Source organism: Rhodamnia argentea, chromosome 10, assembly GCF_020921035.1.
Source record: "Rhodamnia argentea isolate NSW1041297 chromosome 10, ASM2092103v1, whole genome shotgun sequence".
Classification (NCBI taxonomy): Eukaryota; Viridiplantae; Streptophyta; class Magnoliopsida; order Myrtales; family Myrtaceae; genus Rhodamnia; species Rhodamnia argentea.
Window position 1 is genome coordinate 21,578,084 of NC_063159.1, and position 25,542 is coordinate 21,603,625.

Below are 25,542 nucleotides of genomic sequence, written 5' to 3' on the forward strand. Positions count from 1 at the left end.
TACAGTGCTATATCTAGAGCTTTTAGGATTTCAGAGAGAGGTTAAAGAAAAAATGACCCCAAAAAGACCTGGCAAAGCAACCAATATTTCTAGAGAAATAATGCCAGTTAAATGACAGAACAAGAAAGCAGACAAAACAGAAAAGGAGTGAAGGGAAATGTTGTATTATTGAATCCAGCGTTAGATCGTCTAGACATACATGGCATATACTAGAGATACACGTGCCAAGTGTTTCTTCTGTTCGTGAGTGGTTACCCGAAAAAAATGACGGGGATCTTCTCAAGTATGTAAATAGTTGGCAGCCATCATCAGCTCCAAAGTCAGTTCAGGTTCAATATGGAACTCGGTTTCCTTTCCACTGGCAAAACAAAAGTATTTCTTAGTTAATAAAGCGTAAATATCGGGAGGAATTTTCATGCGCTTGTCGATTTTGTAGATAGATAGGCAAGCAAAGCAAACCCAGCCAAAAATAGTTAAGATATTGATCCAAGATGCATCTCCCAATTTCCATTGTAACCCTAGTCTAGTTGCAGTAGAACATTACATTTATTGTGCGATAGATAACTGATTTCTAGAAGTTGTAATTTGGTCAATCGAGTCCTAACCCCATTATATACATTCAAGGGCCAATCTGTTCTCCAGTCAACATTAGAATCAACTTGCTCAATTGACATGTTTATCATTCACATTATTATTTTAGCCTAAAAAAAAAAAAAAATTCACCTTACCAATACACTTATCCAATGTAACACCGCTGTGCGCAAGATGTTTTACAAATTATTCTTGGTTCCATGAGGATATACGTGCTTAGTCTGTAATGACCCCCACCAGAAAGGGAAGGAAATAGCATATTATTGCAGTACGGTAAAGGTAAAGACAGAAGATAATTCCCTTCCAGCTGGGTTGAACATGCAATAGTAACCATCATACTCTAAACAAGTTTTTTTTTTCCCCCACTTTTAGAGATCACAATACAGTCAACTCTATCAATACATCCTTGTGATTAAACATAAGGCAAGTCAACATATTCATCCTAGTTTTAGTAGCCATCACACGCCAACAGCAGCAATTGCCCTAAGTTTCTCCAAGTTCTCATCTCCTTGCTTAAGAATAAAACCAAATTGTCTGAAGTACCAAGCAAAGATGCTAGTTTAGAGTGTGCTCACAAACTCCTAATTTTGAATAGTAGAGTACTACATGATCTGCATAATTTTCTATGTTATACAATTTCAGTTTAAACTAGGGTTGAGCATGGTCTAGGTGAGTTGGTTCAAAGATTGGAAGATGGAACAGACCTTATATAGATTGCATCCAAAATTTTTAAAACAAAGAACTGGCCAGTTCCTCAACAAGCCAGTTTGTGAACCGAGTGGTTCCAGTGCGGTTCCTGGGTGTAGACCCTAGATTCCGATTTTTACATGTAATGCACAGTTAAGATTCAAAATAGCAAATCTGTAATTAACGAACGAATCGCTTCATTTCAATAACCAGCAATTGTAGATCTCTAGTATTCTATCCTTCAGCTTTACAATTAGGGCCAAAACCACAGAAAAGAAGCAGAAGCTCTCAGAACTAAAACCAAAAATAAGCATAAAAAGAAAACCTTCAATGTTCAAACCAAAAATTGTACTTGCTACACACGCTTATGACAGAAAAAGATCTGGTAAAGAACCTGAAAGAAACAGACAGAGACGGATCGTGGCAAACAAAAGAGAGACGAGCTAGTAAACTTAGCACAGAGAATAAGAGATCTTCAAAACACAGCAGACGACAGGGCACAAAGTGAAAACAATTCAGCCTACTTAAGTTTTAACAAAAACTACTTTTAGAATCAAGTTTCGGGATATTTAATAGAAAGTTCAATTTGGCTTGGGGGTGATTGTCTCGAATCCCCAAGCAACCTTACCAGGTTTGAGTTCTCCATTTACCAAGTTAGTCGTTTTCTTCTCTTGAAAAATAATATGTAAATCTGTTTAACTCAGCAATTCAGCCAGTTTCCAGACTTAGAACAAGAGAAAAGAACCGGATCCCAGCCGGTTCCTAGTGAAACCAAAAACTGAACCGGCTCATCCTGAAACTGGCTTGAAAACAAACTGACCAGGCCATATCCAACCAATTTGACCTGGTGCAATTACACCCCTAGAAAACCGTGATGATTTAGTTTGGGAAGGTGCATTTTGTCAAGTAATTGGATGAAATGATGAACTAAACAAGATACAGAGATAATCTAGCGCGGAGCTTCCCCTCTCCATCGCCTCTCCAAAAAGAAAAAAGACGGAAAAAGTTTCTGTTTTATACCTGATGTTTTAAAGAAAAATAAAGTCTCCGTTTGGGGACTTGTGTTTTTCACTTCATTACCCCTCAGTCATGTAAAACCTTTTTATAGTTTCTTTAAAGAATAAAACAACATTTAATTTTGACAAAGTCCACGTATCTAAAATTCAAATAACTCCCCGTTTTTTTAAAGTGTTGATGTAACATATTATGAGATGATTTTTTTCAGAATGCATAAATATTGAGCTTTAATCTGAAAAACATCTCCGATATGATTTAAAATGACTTTGTGCCAAAATATTACATCTTTGGATAGGAGTTCAATGTGACCAATAACATGATGGGTTTGTAGTGTTGTCTGCCATCGTTTTGAATGACAACTCCGATACATACATCATTTCCATTGCACCATGTCCGGTTCCCAAATGGTTCATGCAGATCCCTCCCTTCCAAGAGCTAATCACCACAGCCCGTTGATATAAGTCAAACTTTATCTAAGAATCTAATCATTAGGATAAATGAGGAACAGCTTTTAATCTTAACACTACCATGTGAAAGCAAACATTTATCAACGGAGAGCGATAAATGCCTTTAAAGATTAATGTGGAGGGCTGAGGGTCTTCAATATTTCTCCTTCAAAGTAAAGCAGGAGTTGTAATCTTAGGAGACCATGATTACGCACAGGGACGCGACTCCAAGAAACGGAAGTTTAAAAAAGCCTCTGAACTCGAAAAAAAAAAAAACAAATCTTTTCGGTCAAGATAATTTGGGCAAAACAGCACCAAAAATGATCCCACTTCACTATCGCAACATCACAAAGATCAAACCGGAAACGCCAGAAATTCTGCGCAAATGAAGAATCAGGACGAGGGAGAATTGTTCATAACCTGGCGTACTGCATAGACCAGTAGAAGTACTGGCATATCTTCTCAAGAATGGTGGTGCTGATCTCAGGGAACGTCACTTGTCCGAGCTGCGTTTCAGAGAAGCTCCCTGCGCCGAAATCGAACCCCAAAATCAGAATCACCCCCAAAATTGGAAGAAACCCTAGAATGTCCATGCTCGCTCGTTTCTCGAGACGGAGAGAGAGAGAGGGGCGAAATACAGAAACCTGGAGAGGTCAACATGTTGCGGATGGTCTGGGAGACCATGGCGGCCTTCTTGTCGATCACGAACTCGAAGCCCTCGGCGCTGATCAGCTTCACGGTGTCATCCTTGTTCATTTTTTTCTCGAAAGCTTCCTAGCTTTTTTTCGAGATCCCAACGTCGACTCTTCTGTTCATATCATATAGCCTGTTTGTTTGTATTTAAATAAAAATAAAAATTAATTGATTCCCTACTAAATGTGAAAAATTCTAAATAACGGCTCAAAGTATTTTTATTTTCTTAAATAAAAAATTAAAATGATTTTATTTTAAATATGAGTAAGAAGTATTCTTATTATCTCAAATAAGGATTTGAAGTGATCATAATTTTTCAAATAAGGGCCTAATCTTGCCAACCGATCAGCCGGCTAGATATTTCGGCCGATTAAAGGGTGTTTTTGTCAAAATATAATTTTGATTCGAAGTGCTCTCGTTTTTTTAAAAAAATATTATTTAAAAAAAAGGTATCAGGTGCCTCTTTTAGTTTAAAGACGGGCTTAGCCAAGAGGCATTTTAGTCTGATATGATTTTAAATTTTTTTCCGTTTCTTTTTTTGCTTTTTCTTTTTTCCTTTTTCTTTCCCCTCCTCCTCGAGCCAACGCCGGCGTAGCGTTGTTAGTGAGCTTCTCCGTATCGACAACCTCCGTCATCCTATTCGTCGTCTTCTCCCTCATCTTGTTGATCAAATTGGATGATGCTTCTCTTCGCCGGCCATCTCTGCAAACCCCTCACTCGCCCGACCTTCTCTCTCTAAAACCTTCGCTCAGCTCAACTTTTGACACGCCGCCCTTCTTTCAATAATCTCTCTCTCCTCCCCTCTCTGTTGTGTACTCTAATGAGGAGGAGGATCAGATAAAGAAAATGGAGAAGTCGCTGGAAACGTCCATGCGAAAGCAACTCGACCCAGCCTAACTCCGTGGCGTGGGACTGCGAGAGCGCGCTCTACGATTCCTTCGAGCTCAAGTCCTTCAAGAGCCGGCTCGACTCCGCCCATCTCCGCCCGCACCCTATCCATACCATACCTCACCTCCCCTACCGTTGCGCCTTTCCCCCTCCCACTCCCACTCCTCCTCTGCAGCCGCAGCAGCAACCGGCGGCCTCGACGGTGGTGAAGAAGCACTCCCGAATCTCGCAGTCGATCGAGAAGCTGTTGTGGTCGGTCTTCAAGCCAAAGCAGAGCTCAACCCTGGCGTTTCGCACGTCGTCGGCGACTGGTACTCGCACGTCGTCGGCGGGGGGCTCTCGCACAAGTCAGGAGCGCTAGACGCCCAGCTTCCCTCGGGGAAAATATTGGGTGCTCGAGGAGTGCCAGCACATCTCTAAAAAAACTCCACCCGAAAATCGACACGTGGCAAAGCGGGACCCACGAGCCTAAAAATTTCAAAACCCACGAAGGATGCCGTCTCCGTTACTCCCGTTAGTTGCTAGCGCCCTTTTTCTCTCTCCCCTCTTCCCGACGACTGCTTTGCGCGCCCATCCCATCCGACGAAATCAAAATCTGCTCTTCACTCTCCCTCAAAGTCCAACCAAGCAAGACATAGCAGACCAAATCGTGATTGAGATCGAGATGAAAGATAGATTTGAATGGTTTAAAGCAACTCATTAATGCGTATCTGTATGCATAACTCAAAAAGATTCTCTTTGTTGTCTAATGTACACCTACATTAAGCCTGCCCTGTTTATTACCGACTTTTTTCTTCTATCTTTCATAGTCGGGCCTTCTCCTATGCTAAGTTCATGTTTGATGACTCTTTGGAGTTTTAGTTCACTAGCATACTGTTATCGGATTATAGAAGTAAAAATGTGTTCGCTTGTCACAGTACATGGACAAGCATCATGTAGGAAAGACCAGCCTTTCCGTAGCAAAAAAAGGAAAATCCGGAAAACGGACAAGCAACGCAAAGGAACAAAATCACTTGGAGACTACCTTTTCGGACCGAATCAAGCAATGATCACAAATTCGGAAGAATCGAGCGTGCGAGAGCAAGCAAGCTGCGACTTCTTCGAAGAGTGGGATCATGGACTCGGCAAGGTCGGTTATGCCTCGTTTTTCCCGAAATTACAAGTCGTAACCATTACCAATTTTCCTTCAACAGCAAAAAGCATGGCCTGCAAAAGATAGATTAGTTGATAATTTGATGGAAAATAGTAGTCACTTTGGACGATGTTATTGTGAACTTCCTTGATTTCAAATTTTGAGAGTGAGAATCTGTAATGCATGATTGCTTGACTCCGTATAAGGCACTATAATAAGCATGTGCTTGACATTCTCTTGGTGTTTTATTATTGTTTGCAAGGTTGAAGGCTTTAGTTCTTGTTAAATAACCTTATTCATTTGGGTCATTAGAGTATAAATTTCTCGAATTTTTGTTGACAAGATCGATGACTTTCGCAAGTTAAAATTTACAGTGTGTTAGAGGAAGTGAACCTCCTTCCCTGTTGTTGTTCATCGTCTTCTTTGCTATTCTAGTGTCAAATCTTTGTGAACTGACTTTACTTTTGGCTTTTATTCATCATGCAAGCACTGACTTTGTTGTTCTGATGGTCCTTGCCAGTTACTTGATAGCATCTCACACGATTGACTACCAGAATCCTATGCTCTTCTTGAACACACGTCCTATGATGGTGCTATTTGTTGCCAAGTTTCCTAATATGCAAACGAAGTGCACTAACAAGTAGAGTTGCAACACAAAGTGAACCAACATGCGATGCACATTACGCGAAATTAAAGTTTGCAACACATACTTGGTCATCGAGCGCAACGTCAAAGTTGATGAAATGTCCGTGTGGGGACTCACACCAGCTCCTTTAGTTGGGTTCGTTTGGATTTGAACCGGAAATGGCCACAGAGTTGTGCGAGAGTCGAGAGCCGAAAGAGCTGGGAAAAGACGTCAAGAAGCGAGCACCGAAGCTCGGAGTTGGGTGGCTGCAGCTGGTCCGAAGCCACAACCCACACCCGCTAAACGGATGAGGGAATTGAGAAGCCGATCCGACATTCTCCCTCGGCTGCTTCTCTATTTCGCGTGCCAATGAGGGATTTGAGAGAGAGAGAGAGAGAGAGAGAGAGAGAGCAGAGCAAGTTTTTCTTGAAGGGCGGGGATTTGAGAGAAGAGCAGAGGCGTTCTCTCGTGAAGCGGAGGGATTTGAGATAGAGCGGAGCTGGATTTCAAAATATTTTGAAGGTGGCATAGAGTAGAACAGTCATCGCAGATTGTAAAACCTTTAGCTCGTGCTTTTGTCTTCCACCGCTTGGGCAACATGTTGGTGAGCTTGTGTATCCTCGGCTTCTGGTCCTTGGTGCAACACGTTGGTGAGCTGACAAACAATCCACTGTCTCGCTGCTATAAACTCGGAATGTGTACTCCTTGCCGCTCTACTTCACCGTCGACGTCCGCTCTTCCTCCATCACCGGCAACACCACAAGGACTTCGCTGGTCTTGGTCTGCTCTTGCTTGGTCCTCCATCAACGGCACTGGCAGTACCGCAAGAATGGACTTGGTCTACTATATCTTGCTTGGTTGGACTTTGAGAGAGAGAGTGAAGAGCAGATTTTGATTTCGTCGGATGGGATGGGCGCGCAGGGCAGTCATCAGGAAGAGGAGAGAGAGAAAAAGGGCGCTAGCAGCTAACAGGAGTAACGGAGACGGCATGCCTCGTGGGTTTTGAAATTTTTAGGTGCGTAGGCCCCGCTTTGCCACGTGTCGATTTCTGGGTGGAGTTCTTTAGATATGTGTTGGCACTCCTCGAGCACCCAATATTTTCTCGAGTTGGCTAGGGGAGTAAGAAAAAGGGAAAAAAGGAAAACAAACAAAAGGGGAAGAAAAGGAAAAAATTTAAAACGATGAACTATTAAAACGCCTTTCGATGGGGCTTTCTTTGAAATAAAGAAGGCACTTAGGCTATTTTTTGAAACAAGGTCCATTGCAGACCCTTATTTAAGAACATGGGAGCATTTCAAGTCCTTATTTAAATTTTCCTTTTTTTCATTTTTACGTTTTAAATTTTTTTTGAAAAACAGGAAAAAGGAAAAACAAAGAAAAAAATAAAAAATAGTAAATCATGAAAATGCCCCTACCAAACGGTGAGTTAGGCCCCTTTTTTTAGGACTGATAAGGTCGCTTCAAATTTTTATTTGAAATAATGGCCACTTCGGATCCTTATTTAAGACAAAAATAGCATTTCAAGCCTTTATTTAAAATAAGGTTTACTTTAGCCCCTTATTTGAGAAAACAAAGCTAGTTTGGGCCCTTTTTTGAAAATTTTTAGTAATTAATTTTAATTCTAAAAAATTATAATAATAAAAGGGATAAGTGTACTAGAAATCCTAAATATTATCATAAAATAACAATTGAATCCTAAAACTTTCAAAAAGTGCAATCATATCTTGTTCGGTTAAATTCTTCCGTTAACACTGTCCAACTAGACTAACGAATTATGTTGCCGTGTCTTTTTTAATTATTTTTTAAAGACATGTGGTGACAAAGTGTTGTCCATCAAGCGCCACATCAAAAGAATATTAAAAAATTTAAAATAAATGTACGCTAAATTCAATTAAATGAATGAAAAAGCTAAAAGTTTTAAAAAAATCAGACTGCAAAAAGGAAACACATATTGAGGCCTGGCTGCCACCACCCATACCGGAAGGGCCGAAGAATGTCACTTGCCCATGGCCAGGTCTTACCGGCCCAATCGAGGGCAGCCCTCGCTCAAATTTGGGGCGAGGTCGCACCCTCCCCCCGGCCTGGACCATCAAGGTCTCAATTGGGCTAACGAACCTTTGCCGGCCCTTACGACTATAAGCAGTGGTGGCCATTAGCGAGGGCTTGTTCCTCTTTTTTGTGTGTGTGTGTGTGTTTTTTTTTTTGTATTTTGTTTAAAAATTATATTTTAAAATTTATTTACTATAGTTGAAGAAAAATTTGATAAATAAAATAATAAAAAAATGTCATGTAAGAGAGAAAGTAATAACCGAATGCCACATTTTTCGTTAGTTTAGTTGGATAGAATTAACAAAAAGACTTGATTGAACCAACTTGACGAGTTTTAGGATTTGATGGCATTTTTGAAAGTTTGTAGGACTTGCAGTATTCTTATCTCAAAAAAAGTATACGTAAATTAATATTATAACATCCGGAAAAAATTTCAAATAAATATCCAAAGTGGATGAGTTTTCTTAAAAAGAGGGTCTGAAACAAACGTTGTCTTAAATAATGGTCTTAAGCGGCCGTTTAGAATCAAATAAGGGCCTAAACTGGCTAACTAACAAGCACGTGCTTACAATGGCACCACAGCCAGGGGCATAATCATCCAAAGACATTGTTTTTTTCTTTCTCTTTTTTCTCTTCTTCCGCCTTCAACCATGTTTCTCTCCAAATCTAGCCGTCTTCTTTGGCCATCAGCCCGTGTTTAAGCGACTTCTTCGCCAACTCTTCAGATATGTCTGTCCACGGCCATTGGAGCAAAACCAGCCCTCGTCGCTCCTGGCCATGGCTCACCATCGTTTGAACTGATCTTCGTTTATCATGAAGCTGTGCTGCTTACCGTCGCGATTTTGTTGGAAGCTGGCTTGGGGAACAAGTTGAATATATGCTTTTGAGTGTAGAGAGAGAAAGAGAGGACGACTCATTCGGTGTCGGCGGATACGGATGGTTTGATTTAAAGAGCCGACCATAGTAGTAGTAGTCTAGGAAGCACCGATACTATCCGAGGTCCCGCATGTCATGCTGTGTCTAACATGTCAACACTCTTTGACATGCGACAAACACGTGATCGGCGCTCTAGACATGCCGGCGACACGCGAGTCTAGTATCATGATATGCCATTTTGATACGCACGTGGTTAATTTTAAGCATTTTCAATAAATGAAGGGTCAAAATGTAAATTCATCAAATATATATACGTAAGTCATTTATCCAGTCACCTCAAAATCAATATACCCAGTCATAAAAACAAAACTAATTGTGAATCCCTGAAAGAATAAAAAGAAGAAACTCTATAAAAACAAACATTTAATATACAACGTATCTCAACGTGTCGGGATTCTTTATTTTTTTAAAAAAATGACGTGTCATGTCGTGTCGCGTATCGGTGTTGGTGTTACTTATGCGGTAGTAGGAAAAAAATAGAAACAAAAAAATATTATTAAAAATTATTCACGTGTACGTCGGCCCGCAAAGTGGATTTAATAGGCACAATTGCAAAAATTTTATGACTCAACTGGCAAAAAAAAAAGTTTAAAAATAAATTGGCACAGCCGAAAATCCATTTAAAATATTTAAAAAGTCGAGGGGGGCGATTGGGTCTTTCTGTCTCGGGATCTAATTTCAGATTAGTTTAAATTAATTTGTTGGTCAGGCGCTCATCGGACGTTCAACTCTTTGTACAACCTACTCAGGAAAGTCGGACCAACTGTAGCCCGAACTTTTCTAAGAAGTTATTCTTTTTTCAATTCTCAAGAAAAAAAAAGAAAGCAAAAGATGGCCCCCAGTTGAGAAAAGGAAAGGAAATAATGCTAAGTGAGCGAAAATTCATATATAAAGATTTGCTCAGTTATATAATTTAATCCGATATCATCGTACGACATCATTTCGTGAAAAATTCACTCAGTATATTTCGCCATTCGAAAAAAGTGTCTTCTCCTAAAGTTGGATCAGCGGAATCACATCCATTGTGGTATTACGTTTATGACCGGAGATAGCCCAGAAGTTCTCTTTCGCTTAATCTTACAAGAAAATTGTGTATATATAAATACATATTATAATTAGGTTCAATGTCAATATTAAAAAAGAAAATTATACATTCACATATTTTGTAATCGAAATCTTTCACATGTTCATTGTTCGAGCCGACCGGTAACTGATATAATAAAAATCCGTTCTTTATTTTGTCCTTATAAAAAGTCAAATCAAATCAAATCATTTATTGATTATTTTGTCCAAAAAAAAAAATTTGTTTATTGATTCTTCAGACAATCTTTCCGCATTTCGACACGAACGAGAAAAGGTTGACCCGCCGCCAACGTTTTTGTCAAAACGACATCCCCCGGAACCGAAACCAGCGTCCTCCGCGTCCGCCCGTGTCGCCATCAACTTACCCTGTTTTCTTTTTCTTTGGGGTCGGAAACATCAACCTACCTTTCCTCCCCCATTTTCCCACCGAATTTTCCCGAGAAAATCCACTCGCCTCGCCCAAAGGCCCCAAACCCTAACCTTTGCACCTAAACCCCATCCCCCCCACCGTCCAGTCCCCGAATTCGCGCCTCTTGGCCCATGACCCGAGGCGCCCAGAAGCCCTAGGATTCGACCGCCCCCAAAACGATCGCTCCGGGGGGGAACGATTCCCGATCGGTCGAAGCTCGAGTATGGGCGCGGCGCTCTCGGGCCTGACCGAGGGCAGCAACGGGTCGGGCGTGGGCCCGGGCCTCGGCGACATACCGGAGAGCTGCGTCGCCTGCGTGTTCCTCTACCTGACGCCCCCCGAGATTTGCAACCTGGCGCGGCTGAACCGGGCCTTCCGCGGGGCCGCGTCCTCCGACGCCGTCTGGGAAGCGAAGCTGCCGGCGAACTACCAGGATCTGCTCCACCTGGTGCCCCCCGAGAGGTACCGGAACCTGCCCAAGAAGGATATCTTCGCCCTCCTGTCTCGTCCTGTTCCCGTTGATGATGGCAATAAGGTTTGCGAGTTGCTCGACTATGCCGTCCCAATTGATTTTTTAGCTGTTCAATTTGGATTCTTAAGGTTTGTGGAAACGAGAAATGAGCGTGGAGTTTCTTTTTGGCAGGAAGTGTGGCTGGACAGAGTGACTGGTAGAGTTTGTATGTCCATACCGGCAAGGGCGATGGCGATAACAGGAATTGAGGACAGAAGATACTGGAACTGGCTTCCCACTGAAGAATCCAGGTTGGTTATCGATCTCAAATTCTATTTGAACAGCTGATAATGATGCTAATTGTTGACCGTGTCACTAAATTACCATCTGAGCAGAATTCTCCTGTATACTGCGAGAAGATGTGTCTATATTAATGCCAGCGGTAATGAGGCCTATAAAGTGGATACATTTTGTTTGAAGAATCGATCAAAACCGTAGGATGAGCTTCTTTCTGCATCGCTAAGTTTGGAAATATTGATAAATGCTTAGAGATGAGTGCATCTGGATTGGTGCAAAAAGAATTGACATATGGTGAATTTTTCCTGTTTAAGGTAAGATATTTTTACAAAATCACACTACAAGCCGAAGGACGCAAATAGGATCTGATCGTGCGCACAATTATACTTTCAAGGTTGTTAATTTCAGTTGGTGGAGATTTATTCTAAATAGAAGATTCGGATAAGAGTGGATTGAAGAATGATAAAGCAGAGAGTAATCCGCTATGACATCAAACATTAGCGGTGGTGAAATTGGTGAATACAACCAAGTGGGACAGTGGCGCTTGCCCCCCAGCCCACCAAACACCGCCACTGATGCTGCCACGAAATTGGCATGGCTTTTGATTGAGTTTCGTTCTAAATAACATCTCAACAATGCGAGACAAGTATAGAATAATTGCAATGTTGAAGGTGCAAAAGGGACACAAACTGAAAGGTTTATGAGTCATACTTTACTTTAATGCAGATGAAGTTATCTTTAATGAAACAAAGTTTTGCAGTTTTATGGATTAAGCTCTCATGTATAGGTTATGACTTCATGCATGCATCGTTTCCTGCCCCCTTGAGCTTTAAGGCCTGCATCCAGCCCAGCTGCTTTGCTGAATATGTTTAAGATCCTGCTCACTGACTGCCTTCAAATTTTGAAGTTGATTCTTTTCTGAAAGTCTGGTTCTCTAGTTTCTGGAGGATGCCTTTCCTCCTTTGATATTCAGTAACGTGCTCCTGGGGAGATAATAATCTTTCTGCTGCCTTATTGTTCTGTCTATCGCAAGTTTTCTGTGATCTTTTTTTTTTTAGGAAGTTGTGCTCATGTTTAAAATGCAGTAAAACACTGCAAAGCTTGTAGTTTTGTGAACAGGGGTGAAGCTGGAAGATTTGATCAGATGGGACAATAGTAAACGATAGAAGATACTTTAACATGGTAAATATGGAAAGATTATCAGCAGAACTGCCAAATTCTCGAGATTTGAATCACTTGATATTCCTCTGACAGGAGGAATATATTAAAGTGATTATTAACCCCTATTAATTGCATATGTATGCTCAGTGAAATTTCATGTCATGCAATCAATGTCTAACATTGTCGAGACCGTCTTTATCAATATAAGTTGTCAAAGAGTAATAATCAGTAAGTATAGGATTCTGTACAGTTAAAAGAATTAACTAATATAAGAACCAAAGAGTTGCAAGCACATATATGGGAGTATAAACATCTTTCCTTCCTTAACACCAACTGTTTTGGACTATGTATCTAGTGAAGACTTGATAGAATAGTAAGTGGAAATGACAAAGGAGATAATTGCAGAATCATTATTGAGTGCCCTTGGTGGATATCTAAAGGAAGAATAATGCTAGAGCAATTAAGACTTTACTAAACTTTATGTACAGAGATTAAATTGGTTATTTGGTGGATGTCAGTTCATTTTCCAACTCAGAGCTAGCTTATTTGATTGTTGCTTTGGCACTTGTTTCCGACCTGATAAACTTCTAATGTAGAGAGACAGGGACTCAAGTTAGTTCCACTTTGCATTTTATGAGACAGAATCTACCAAGCTGAAACTAGTTTCATTGTCTGAGTTCAAGCCAATTATCTGATGTTGAAGTTGTCCGGTGTTTGGTACTTTCGACAGTTCAGCGGTCAATACTTTTCTCCTAGAAGTTACAGTATGTAGGATCTTGTCAATATCCCTACACTGAAGGCCATCCATCTTTTCTGAGGGAATTTCCTTATGCTCTTTCTTTGTCATAGTTTGTTCCGTTGGGTTCACAAACAAAATTTGCAACCAATACGATGCATTTCATCATTCAGCGGTTTCATGTGCACTTCTTTCAGAGTTGTGGAAGGAACTTGTTTGCATTGACATGTAGGTGATGAAGACATTGAATATGATGGCAACAGTAGCTAATAGCAATGGATTTCCACCTGTGGGTTACTGAAAGTTGTGTTTACTGCATGTTGAAACCTAGTTCAGTTGATTTGTTTCCCATGGATTTGGCATGGTTTGGAGTATCGACAAACCCTCTCACATCCCCTCCCCACCCTCAAGAAAATGAATTAAGTAGAAGGAAAAGAAAGAGGTTACTATTAGTTGTATCTATGTTATAGTTGAGAACTTATTGAAGTGCTTGTGCTCTAGTCAGTGTTTAGTTAAGCTCATTTTGCTTTCATTTTGCAATGTTAGATGTCTTCCTTATCTGATAGCTTATTTATTGTGCTTTCATTGGTAGATTCCATGAAGTGGCCTATTTGCAGCAGATATGGTGGTTTGAGGTTGATGGGGCAGTAAAATTCCCTTTCCCTGCTGATATATACACTATTTCCTTCAGACTACACCTTGGAAAATATTCCAAAAGGCTGGGACGACGAGTCTGCTGTTTCGAGCATACCCATGGCTGGGATATAAAGCCAGTGAAGTTTGAATTGTCTACTTCGGATGGTCAACAAGCATCGAGTGAGTGCTGCTTGGATGAGACTGCGCATGACGAGATTAATGGAAATCATAAGCGTGGATGCTGGATAGATTACAAAGTAGGCGAATTTATAGTGAGTCACACGGATCCGGCAACGGAAGTAAGATTTTCCATGAAACAGATTGACTGCACGCATTCCAAAGGTGGTCTTTGTGTAGATGCTGTATATATCGTTCCCAGTGATTTGAGACAGCGTAAACGAAGAGTTCTGAAGTAGCCGCACAGTTCAATTGGCCCTCTGTTCAACATACTGTGATCGTAGCTGATTCTTAGTACGATTTTGATACACAGCTCATACCTTTTGAAGGCGTCGAGGTTTTAGAGGATGTCATCTATGTGGTTTTTGGATTAGGTATGTATCCTCTATTGTTTATGTAATTTCACCTTGTATTTTGATTAGTTTTTTGTTTTACTTTTCCCATTCTCAGGAGCAACAGAGTGTGCCTTTTATATAACAACTCGTTTTCTCTAGGCCCTTTCCTTACTGATATATATTTTTATTCCAAAGACAGCATTGGCTCTGATGCTAAAGAGGTGTAAAGTTGGATTTTGCCCCGAGCTTTAAGTTTTACCTGTCTTTGCTAAACTCCTCTTCTTTTACCTTCATGTTCAGAAACCACTTTCTCAGCCTGTTGGCTTAGATCGAGTGCTGTATCTGTTCTAATCGGTTGGCTTCATGTTCAAGACCACATTTCAATTGTCCTCGTGGTACTAGGGTGGAATTATACAGTGAGTTTTTTTCCCTTATCCAGTAGGAAGGACAAGCTTTTACCATTGTCTTATTTTTGGTTCACACGTTTATCTTGAGGTGATATTTGCTCTCAGTGAAGTTTTACTCCAGTCAACACTTAATATCGAACTCGTGCCAACCGGCCTGCCCACTCTAACGTTACCTTTTCCTTTTGTTGTTTTGATTAAAGCTAATAATCTTAAGCTAAGCTAGAACGAGAATCTGATATTACCCCCACCATGTTTACCTTCCCATTTGCACCTTTCTTCTCAATTATCAGTTCTTGCCGGCTCGGTGCTCTTGTTCTCTCCTTGTGAAGCATGTGGATCTCGAAGTATGGTTGGGTTCGACCGCCGAACTTGTCCATGAATGGTACCAGGGACCGTGAGTGATGTTGCATGAGGCTGAGTATGGATACATTGCCTAGATGATGCCGCACTAGTTATGCCCATTGACATTGCGCTGAGTATTATGCCTGCTTTGTATCTTTCGAACGTTTGAAGTATTAATCAGAATCTCGCTAAACACGCGAGCTCTTATTGGACTCGAGTTTTATTCGCTCAGCGCGTGGATCCTTTGGCAAACATGGTGACATCTACCTAAGAAGACGGGTTTAACCCCATCTTGCGTTCAGGTCGGTAAATAATCTAGGGATGATGAGGATTCGAACCCTAGACCTCATAAAAAAGTCGGGCCACTACCTCCCGTGGGAGAGGATAGGACGACCGCGAAGGACCTCGTGTTGATATCTCGGCGTAGTAAGCAAAACCAAATAAAGGGTGCTAATTCGATCCAGCACAGCGGTGCGCATTCAAGAGAGAGAGAGAGAGAGAGACCAAAGTTTTTAATTGCGCTGAATTGGCTATGCACAAGATGATGAGGCAGCCACCTTTTTTTCCCTGAAACGGTACACACTGCACTTAACTCGGCGAGGGTCATGGAAACAGCAGTACCATTCAGAGCTTGAATGCTTTAGGCAGGACCCAACAAAACCACAACAGCCATTAAAAACAAAGTCATACATATAAATATTTTCGTGTTTCAGAATGAAGTCCAAGACGTGTCCGAGAGTCTTAGGCCTGGGGCTGTAGGACGGCTTCCGAAGCTGTAGCCCCCCCCTCAAAGCTTCTGTATCTTTCGTAAGTCTCTCTCACCACACCACTCTTCGGGGACCACCACCACCTCTCTGGCTTCAACCCTTGACCTACTCCCTCTCCCTCTCTCTCTCTCTTCTTCTTCTTCTTCTTCTTCTGCTTGCCAAGAGCTTGCCAGCTCGAATCAATTTACCATGTCGAGCCATCGTCGTCTTTATACGCCCCCTATCGTTGCTTTGCCCCCATAGGAGGAGGAGGGGAGCTGGTGGAAGTCCTTTCCTTGGTGCTGTCCATGAATTTCACATGCATGTTTTGAAACCCAAGTCCAGTCTATGGTGATATACATGTGTAGCTAGGTTGCGGAATTTGTTGCACACGGGAAAAAAAAATAATATTTTGTCTCGTCACCTTTTCCTGATGATAACTATGTATTTACTGCCAAAAATCAACGAACAAAGTCACTATTTTTTCTCTTTTGGCTAAATGATGAATGGATTGTCCGAGAAAGCAAATTCTAAATCTAGCCCATGAGCTAATTTTTGGAGCCGAAGGAAAGAATATGTTGTGTTTTTGTCTTGTTAACAAGTCTCCCGAGAACGCTTGTCAAGCATACTTAATCAGAAATTGTTCGATTTTCATAGGATCGATTGTTCATATTACAAGTGCAATCATCGGCGGGTGCATTAAAGAACTGCGATATTTTCTTATTTAGTTGTGTGTGTGTTTTTTTTTTCATGTGTCAAAACTATACACTGCTTTCCTCTAAGCAAGATTTCCCATAAAGAAGTCTCGATGTGCGCATAACGCAATCATATAAAGCCTATGAACTTTATGGGGGGAAAAAAATTCATTAAAGCCTATTAAATTAATCATGGTACGAGGCCTTATCGGCTTACTTGGATTAGGATAAGCATGCTTTCGGAACATAGAATTCGTCAAGGCTAAGAGTTTATTTAATCATTAACCAGATTAGTCAAAAGCTCCAAGAAGGTCTCAATTAACCTAAGACAACATGCATATTCAATAATTTTAGTTCCCAAATATGCTACTACAAGGTCTTGATTATCCCTACAATGGGTTGATTTATTGAGATAGATGTTGAAACATTAAAACTCATCAAATCAAGAAAAAAGCCAGCTTTCTTTTTCTACTATAATTAACCCTAGTGATTAGCACCTTTTTTTTTTTTTTTTTTTTTTTTTTTTTTTCTAATTTGATGCCCAACATTAGTATGTCTCATTAATCCTTGCCATACATGAATGCCTTTTCTTGGTAAAGAGTACTCAATAGCATGACTACATGCTTTGATAAGACTTCCTAATAGGAAAACTCCTACTTATGATAATAAAAAAAATAGCTAACGTCGTACTTATCTATTACTTCCATAAAAATGAAAAATAGCAAATGACGCTAATTAGGAGGAGGGTTTTTTTTTTTTTTTTTTACGGGATAATAGAATGGGGATGGGCGATTAGCGATATCGATCCTGTTTGAGCTTTAACTGTATTAAATGTCACCGAAGGAAAAATAGATTCTTCCTTGTATTTGCTTGCATAATAAATGATCTTAGAGAATCCTATGTCCAACCATATGAATACGGAGTTTTCCATATATGATTATGAAGTAAAGACGTTAGAGGTGATCGATCATCACTTTTGGGTGTTTCTTGAGCCAATCGAAGTTCACTGTGATAAGATGGCTCAATCTTGAGTCGAGTTCTATTCAGTTGACTGAAATCATCTTGATATGAGTTAAATTAAAATAGTAAATTGACATGTTCTTGTCTTGGCCCTTGCCCTTCTATGATCTTATTTCTTTTTAGCTTTTGAAAATCCATTTTTTTTCCCCGTAAGTTGAAGAATGACTTTTGTTTGACGTGAAATATAGTTCATCAAGAAGTTATTTACGACATTTTAGAATTCGATAATTTATTTTTCATTTTCAAAACATTGATGGGAGGGAGGAATTACGTACTTTTTTAAGTTACAACGACCATGATCAAGAGCGAGAGAGAATCCCAGGCTAACGATGTTGATCTTTTTTTTTTTTTTTTTTGGGATAACCTAGAGTACAAGCGTAGAGGTCCGATTACCTAGAGCTATAATACATCTTGCAAATCTCATATACCCATCAGTCTAATTTTTTTGCCCCGTGTATTAGGTTTTAACCTAGAGCGGTTTGCACACAAGGTAGTGACTAAAGGTATGAGTGCGACGTTCCGCCTACCTATGGCTCTGGAAATATCCCGTAAATTTCATAAACCGATCGAGTCCAGGTTTTTGTGTATCTGCATGTGATTTTAATAAAGAGTAGTTTGCATGCTAGGTAACAACCTTTTGCCAATCCTCCCATTTTTCTATTATGCATCATTATCGTAAAGGGTGGTAAATTAATTCATTTTACCAATCGCTAAATCTATGGAAAATGCACATCACCATCATTCGCTTCGGTTCAAATTTGCACCGCAGATGAAAGTATAAAGGAAAAAAATCACCGGAAATCATAAACTATGCCCATAATGATACATTCAACTCAAATTTTTTTATTGACACTAAAAATCCCAAACTTACACCATCTTGACACATTTACTCTAAACTTTTTTTGTAATATCAAAAACTCAAAATTTATATCCGTGTGACACATTTATCCTAAACTTTTTCCTGTAACACTAAAAACCCTAAAGTTGTGTTCGTACGACATATTTGCCTCAATGTATCAAAAAAAAAAAAAAAATCGAGGCAAATGTTTAATGTGTCACTGTTTGCATTTTTTTTTTTTTGGTCATAGTCACTGTTTGCATCTTTAAGATTTTTTGTTTGTGTGGCTTTTATCCAATTATAAATGGCCCAATGAAGTAGTATCCCAATTAGATGGGGAAAACCAGAATTGCAATTTCCACCTTTGTCTCACACCTCTCCATCCAAGACCACAGAGCATTCTCTCTCATCTCACCTTCCCTCGAGCAAATTGCATTGATCTGCAATTAAAATGGGGGCTCACGCTACTCAATGAGATGTTATCGTCAACTCAGAGCTCATCAACTTTAATTAAATGCACAAGTCATTCAAAACAAATATGTCCAAAAAATTCTTTCCTTTTTTTCTCGTACAGTTCAGCCACAAGCATAAAAAGAAAAAAAAGAAAAAATTCTCCAAGCATTATAGTAAATAACAAGTAGTTAATGTCCCATTTGGCAGTAAACTTTTTTTTTTACTTTTATCTTTTTTTCCCTCCCAATTTCTTGGTCGACAGTGATCATTACATTAAAAGCAAAAGGAAAATGAAAGTCGAGAATGCCTTTCTTTTCCTGGGTGATCTGTCTCGTCTCTTTCGGAAGTCAGTGCACCAGACCTCTTCGCCATTGCCACATCCGTTTTCATTTTTTCCACGAGCAGATCCACTGTGCATCAGTCAGTAACATTCTAACCCCAAAGAATAACATACTAAACTAGGAGGGAAAAATCTCCAAAATTCATAAACTATATTCACTATGATACATTTAACATAATTTTTTTTGTGACACGAAAAATCTAAACTTGTACCCATATAACATATTTGCTCCAAACTTCTTTTGCAACACCAAAAACCTCAAACTTATAACTTTGTGACATACTTATCCCAAATTATTTTTTTTTTGCGACACGAATGTTGAGGTAAACACGTTACACGTACATAAATTTAGGGTTTTTGGTGGCACAAGAAAAAATTTGGGATAAATGTATCACATGGCTATAAATTTAGAATTTTTTGTATCACCCAAAAAAGTTTGAAGTAAATATGCCACATCGAGCTTAGTTTAGGATTTTTGGTGATTTTCCCCTTGAACGATAAGAATAGTAAGACGCGCAAATATAATCATAAAATAAAGGAGTAGAAAAAGGAGAAAACTAAAAATAGAAAACAGTACATCCTCTCTTCTTCTCCTCTTCTCTTGTAGATGTGAACCCCACCCTCCTCACACTCTACTCATTGAATGCCAACTTTGAACAAAAATAGCTGAAACTGAGCCACCAAGAAAGAGAAAATTTCAGCTTTGTCTTCTCCCTCTCCCTCGCTCTGCAGATGCAATTAAGAGAGAGAACTACAGCACTAGGGTGAGCCCCAACTTCTTCTCCTTCTTCCTTTTTTTTTTTAATTTTTTTTTGGGGGGGGCCTTTTCCAGGGAATATTTCTTTATACCTTTTTTTTTTTTTTGCAGAGTTTTGGAGTGATCATTGTGTGCAATGTGCATGCTTCTGCATGAATCCCTTTTGATCATGCTGAGTAATTTTTAGTTTTTGTAGAGGTGTATGTACCATTGTTAATGAGGCAATTAAGCATTTTCCCTCCTTTTCTCTAGTTGATGTAAGAAAAAAAAAAGAAATGGGGGTGGGAATGGAGCCGCGTGGCAGCCGCGTGGGTCGATCCTGAAGCTCGATTCGGTTTACTTCTCTACTTTTTTTTTTCTTTCTATTTGGACTATATTAGACGATCGAGGAGTGTATTCTTGTAAACTTTTCAAATGCAATTCTTCGCCGTTACATTGATCCATGCTATTCTCTCTTTTTAGAAAGAGAATTCTAATTATACATGTTCAGCGTTATCACAGTTTGCCATCATTTTGCGTTTTTTCAAATTAGCTTCTATCGACGAATATATTCGAACGGTTTCGAAATCCAAAGAGGTTGAATAAAATAGTGGATCAAAAATCTCAAAAGGCTATTTATTATTTCGAATGTTAATGTATCAGCGCATGGATTAATAACTGCCGAAAGTTATGTGAACTGTGCAATTTCCCAAACAACGACTAGCTTCGAATTGTCATGACTGTTACTCAAAAGGAATTATTGGTGCTATGCTAACCCAATTACATGCTCAAATTTTATACGAGATTTCAATTTGGTAAATCATTCAAAATGCTTTAGTTTCTTTTTGACAGTCATATAGTTATTACAGTATAAAATACATATCTATGACGTTACGGATATTTTCCCTTTATATATAATTTTGTAAGCAAAAGCTAACTAATAATTCGAAAACGTGAACGCGCTTACTTCATGTCATTGTAAATATCGCGTAAATAGCATAAAAGCTCTTTCTATCGAAACACGCCAATTATAATAATTTTGGCTCCATTAATTCTTGAGTATAATCCGTCCACAGGGTGGTCCAAATTCTAAATTAAAATTACGGAAACACTCCACTTGATCGAAGATATTCGAGTCCTTTTTCCCTAATGATCAGCGCACCGGCCACACAGAAAAATTTCACCACGACATGACTCGTATCTAGCCGGTCAAAAAACATTAAATTTTGACGTACGATAATATTCGGCTAGTCACTTTTCTTTCAAGGAGCTTATAATAATGCCTGTCTTGATTGATGTGAAGCTAGAATATTGCAACATTGTGCATAGCTATATAGCCATCCGATTGATGCCAATTTTATTAAATTTTGTGCTGACTCGTTTTCTTGCTGTTGAGCCATGAGGGGGATGAAATGATCTACGTGTGTCAGACCAAGGCAATAATGCAGTGGCCTTTGTCTAAAGTGTAAGGTGAAAATGAGGTGAATTTTCATTTTGAGTGCTTCCCGTACATATGCTATATCAATATGGTAAAAGAAGGTCCACTTTTGGTCCCTCGAGTTTCGTGCCTTTTTTTTTTTTTTTTTTTGCAATTGGATCCTTGAACTTTTGAATCTGCCTGATCAAGTCCCTCTGACTTCCGAATCTGATTGATCGGTGCCGTTGCATTAGGTGGTGGCAGCAAGAGTCCGACATGATAGAATATCGTCATTGCGGACTATCAGCTGACACGGGGTACCAAAGGCCCTGGAAGATGAAAATCATTAGAATCGAACCATGAGCAACATCTCGACAAGAACACCGATTTCGAGCTTTTCGGGTCAAAAATCTTGGAGGCTCCAATCGGCACGTCGGCTCCAGTTAGCAATATTTGGAGTTCGATGGAGTTGAATGGAAAAGTCGTGCAAGTACAATTACTTGATTAGGCCAATCGAAAGTTCAAGGACTTGATTGGGAAAAAAGAACAAAGTTAAATAGCCAAAAGTAACATTTTACCTATCAATATTCAAAAGATTAAACCATTTTGAAGAAATTTTAAGGGACGTGGTCGATTAGGATCTAAACTCAAGATAGACAACATTAATTTTTTTTTTTTATAACATTGAGTATTCAGAATTTTTAACACAATCAATTCTCACGGATGTATGTAATCTCTTTTGACTTATGGGCTTAAGTTTTTTGTTTTTTCGGTTAGACATTCTAATGCAGTATCATAGTAGGGTTTGCATGCATTCCGTTTCCTGTTTCCACACGCGTTCTTCTCGATCTTGTTTCAATTCGACCAACACGCAAGAGGAGGCGATTAAATTGTCCTCGGCCAATGTGTAATCTTTCTTCATCTGTAAGCATACTAAAACTTTCAGCCCAGTGCATCCCGACACCCTATACGAGGCGACGTTGATATTTCCAAGCGCAAAGTGCCGCCACATCTCCCGAATCGGCAAACCGACGACTCTAGCCGCGTGGCCCGGGTATCGATAACCCCGACATCACATTATCAACACACATACACACACGTTACACGTATCAAATGTCTGTGAAGAGACAACGTCCATTGAATCCATATTCGACCTAGACGGGGCTATATAGTACATACAATATACAAACGGGAGGAGGAGAGATTGGATACGAAAGTAGGGAAATAGGGGGGGAAGAGTGTGGATGTGGGTCAAGGTCAGTCGTGCTGTAGGGGCACGTAGGAGCAGCAAAATTCAGAAGAGAAAGGCGGGGGAAGGGAGGGTCGTTGTTGGGGGACCAACTGATGGAGACATTTGATCCCGCTTTTGAGTTTCTATCTTGTCACACGCACACACAATTGTGTCTACCCTCACTTTCTCTAGCCGACAAAGTACTCTCCCCTTCTATCTCTTTCATCGACATAACTTTGCTGCTCCCCAAAAGTGAGAGTTATACATGTACATATGTCTCGGTAGTAAAAAAAGTAAAAAACAAAGACGAAAATATTGCAAAAATGAAAAGATCCATCCGTACCCTTATAAAGCTCAAATCGGATGCACGAGGTGTAAGTTTTGAACAACATCAATCCTATGCAAATTTGATTAAGAATGCTTAAGCCAGGTTGTATTTACCATGCATATGATAAGTAGGTTGCAATGTGTGGATATCGCCCGCGTGCAGACTCAACATAGATAATTAAAAGTAAGCTAGGACCGTATTTATGGCTCTTCAATCAACGATATGATTGGATGAGATTTATTTCAATTAGAGGTGGATGAAAACATATGTCGGTGAGTTCCATGCTCGTAATCCACCAATCGGAAGATTCGTCGGAACAAAGTAGAACACGAATTGAGATACCCGAGTTTCTGATTGGCGAGTCGCGAGTTTAGATCGTTGGTCACACGTAAGTTTAACTAGAATCGAAAGCGGGTCTTGTGTTTGTTTTTGTAACCCGCCAATCAAATGCGCGATTGGTGGAAAAATTAACCAGCATAGGCCTAGTGCTTGCACCTGCTCTCGATTGTGCCCCTTCCCCCCTCCCTCTCTCTCTCTCTCTCTCTCTCTGAAGAATTTTAGACAGATGGGTTTTCTTTTGTCCAAGGACCGTGGTTTGTTTCGGAAACGGGTGCTGTTTAACGGGTTGGTGGGTGTATCCGACCCGTTATGTCTTTTGCGATTAACAGACGGTGCTTCTTCTTGTCACGGTCAGAGCGATACAGTGACAGCTTCTAAACCCACGTATTCACTTTGTTGTACCCCAAAAGAGGGGTAATAGGAGTCGTAAGAAGCAGAAGCCTGCTGTCTTCTTCCCCCACCATTTTCTGCCACGCCTTCCTCTTCTCTCTCCCCCTCTTGTGGTCCATCTCTCTCTCTCTCTCTCTCCACTTGATATAAAACACCACGTAGATTCTTCTGTTTCTCTTCAGTGAGAGTTGAAAGAGTGTCTGCTGCTGCTGCTGCGGGTCTGCTTGGAGCGAAGAGGAGACAGAAGAAGAAGAAGAAGAAGAACAGAGATGGATTGGCATGGCGACTTGAGAAGCTTCAGTAACGTCTCTTTCCCTGAATCTTCCATTGGCTTCCTCAACCCCAACTTCGCCCAATACCCTCCTGGTATGTTTCTCTGTGTGTCATTTCCCTTTTCTCCTCTGGACCTTTCCTTTCGCAAATCGATTTCGACTTCAGTTTGAATGCATCATTCTGCATCTTTTGGGCGCTGCTGTAGATTCTAATGGCTTTTCAATTCAAGAGGACGTATACATAATTAGTATAACCAGCACCTTTCCTTGAAGAGCAAAAAACAAAGGAGGGCCAAAAAGGAAACGTCCATTTGCAGGCAATTATTGGGTTTCAAAAAGGAGCATTCTTTCTAATAAGGGTATATGAGATCTTCCATAGATATGTGTCTAGGGAAACTGCACCGAAAAAGGTTATTTTTTTGATTTGCAGAATGATGATTATTTGCTAAAGTTTGAGAGAAAATAATATGTGAAAGCTGTTGCATTCTTGATGTCACTCCCACAATGCGAATACATGGCAGTGCACCAGCATTATACATCTCGTGGTCAGCAGGTATGGAGCTGAAGCACCACCACCACCACCACCACAACCACCTGCCGTCGTCCTCCTCGATGGCCGAGGCGGCCCAGAGCGACGCGGCAGCGGCAGCGGCGATGGACAAGAAGAAGAAGCTGACGAGCGAGCAGCTGGAGATGCTGGAGAGGAGCTTCCAGGAGGAGATAAAGCTGGACCCGGACCGGAAGATGCGGCTGTCCCGCGAGCTCGGGCTCCAGCCGCGCCAGATCACCATCTGGTTCCAGAACCGCCGGGCTCGCTGGAAGACGAAGCAGCTCGAGCGCCTCTATGACACCCTCAAGCTGGAGTTCGACGCGGTCTCGAGGGAGAAGCTCCGGCTCCAAGAGGAGGTACTTCTTTTGCGTACGGGGATGCAAAATGAGCATTTATTTTGCTCTCTCAAAATGCAATCCATGCACATACCAAGAAAACGTATAGATACAATGACACAACGGGGCTTATCTGTGAAATTTACAATTTGAAAGATAGTATTTTCATGTGAGATGGCACATAATCACTTCTCATAGTGTATTCCAATCATACTAATCTCTCAACTAATCTGGCCTCCCTCCCCCCCCTCCCCCCCACAAAGGTCTCAAGATTGAAAGCCATGGTGAACGACATCCAAGCGGCCAAGAAGAAGCAAGCCTCCACCGGCTACACCGACATCTCCGGCGACGAGACGGTGGAAAGCACTCGCTACTCCGGCGAGGTCCGCCACTGCAGCGACCTTCCGAGGGCGGTGGGAGGAGGAGGAGGAGGAGGAGGAGGAGCGACGCCGACAGCCTCGACCACCCAGCACCACCTCCTCGCGGGCTCGAGCTACCAGCTGTTCACCCTCCAAGACTACGAGTCCAACTCCTACTGGGGCGTCCTGCCGTCCTCATACCCATAACACTGTAACTTCTGACTCGAAGCTTGATGAGCGTTTAATTAAAAGCTTTTATTAGGGTAATGTTAGGGACTGATCATGGTAGCTTTTAGGAAGAAGGAAGGGGGAGTTGCCCCCTCTTGCTGTGACCTTTTGTTGAACTATAGTAGACCTTCGGACTTAGTCAAAAACTTTAAATTCAAGCTTCTTTA

General features: G+C 40.6%; 3 protein-coding genes across 3 annotated transcripts; 2 read left to right on the forward strand and 1 right to left on the reverse strand.

The window, feature by feature from the left end:
- Positions 1-134: 134 nt before the first annotated feature.
- LOC115735149 (elongin-C) lies at positions 135-3,557 on the reverse strand. Its single transcript, XM_030666258.2, has 3 exons — positions 3,386-3,557; positions 3,162-3,267; positions 135-358 (listed from the first exon to the last, which is right to left on the reverse strand). Exons 1-3 carry the CDS (start codon positions 3,495-3,497, stop codon positions 280-282), a joined length of 297 nt encoding a protein of 98 aa, XP_030522118.1. The 5' UTR covers positions 3,498-3,557; the 3' UTR covers positions 135-279.
- Positions 3,558-10,595: 7,038 nt separating this feature from the next.
- On the forward strand, positions 10,596-14,507 carry LOC115735147 (F-box protein PP2-A15). Its single transcript, XM_030666256.2, has 3 exons — positions 10,596-11,091; positions 11,200-11,318; positions 13,794-14,507. Exons 1-3 carry the CDS (start codon positions 10,780-10,782, stop codon positions 14,251-14,253), a joined length of 891 nt encoding a protein of 296 aa, XP_030522116.1. The 5' UTR covers positions 10,596-10,779; the 3' UTR covers positions 14,254-14,507.
- Positions 14,508-23,799: 9,292 nt separating this feature from the next.
- LOC125312605 (homeobox-leucine zipper protein HOX21) lies at positions 23,800-25,542 on the forward strand. Its single transcript, XM_048271120.1, has 3 exons — positions 23,800-23,997; positions 24,457-24,809; positions 25,052-25,542. Exons 1-3 carry the CDS (start codon positions 23,901-23,903, stop codon positions 25,352-25,354), a joined length of 753 nt encoding a protein of 250 aa, XP_048127077.1. The 5' UTR covers positions 23,800-23,900; the 3' UTR covers positions 25,355-25,542.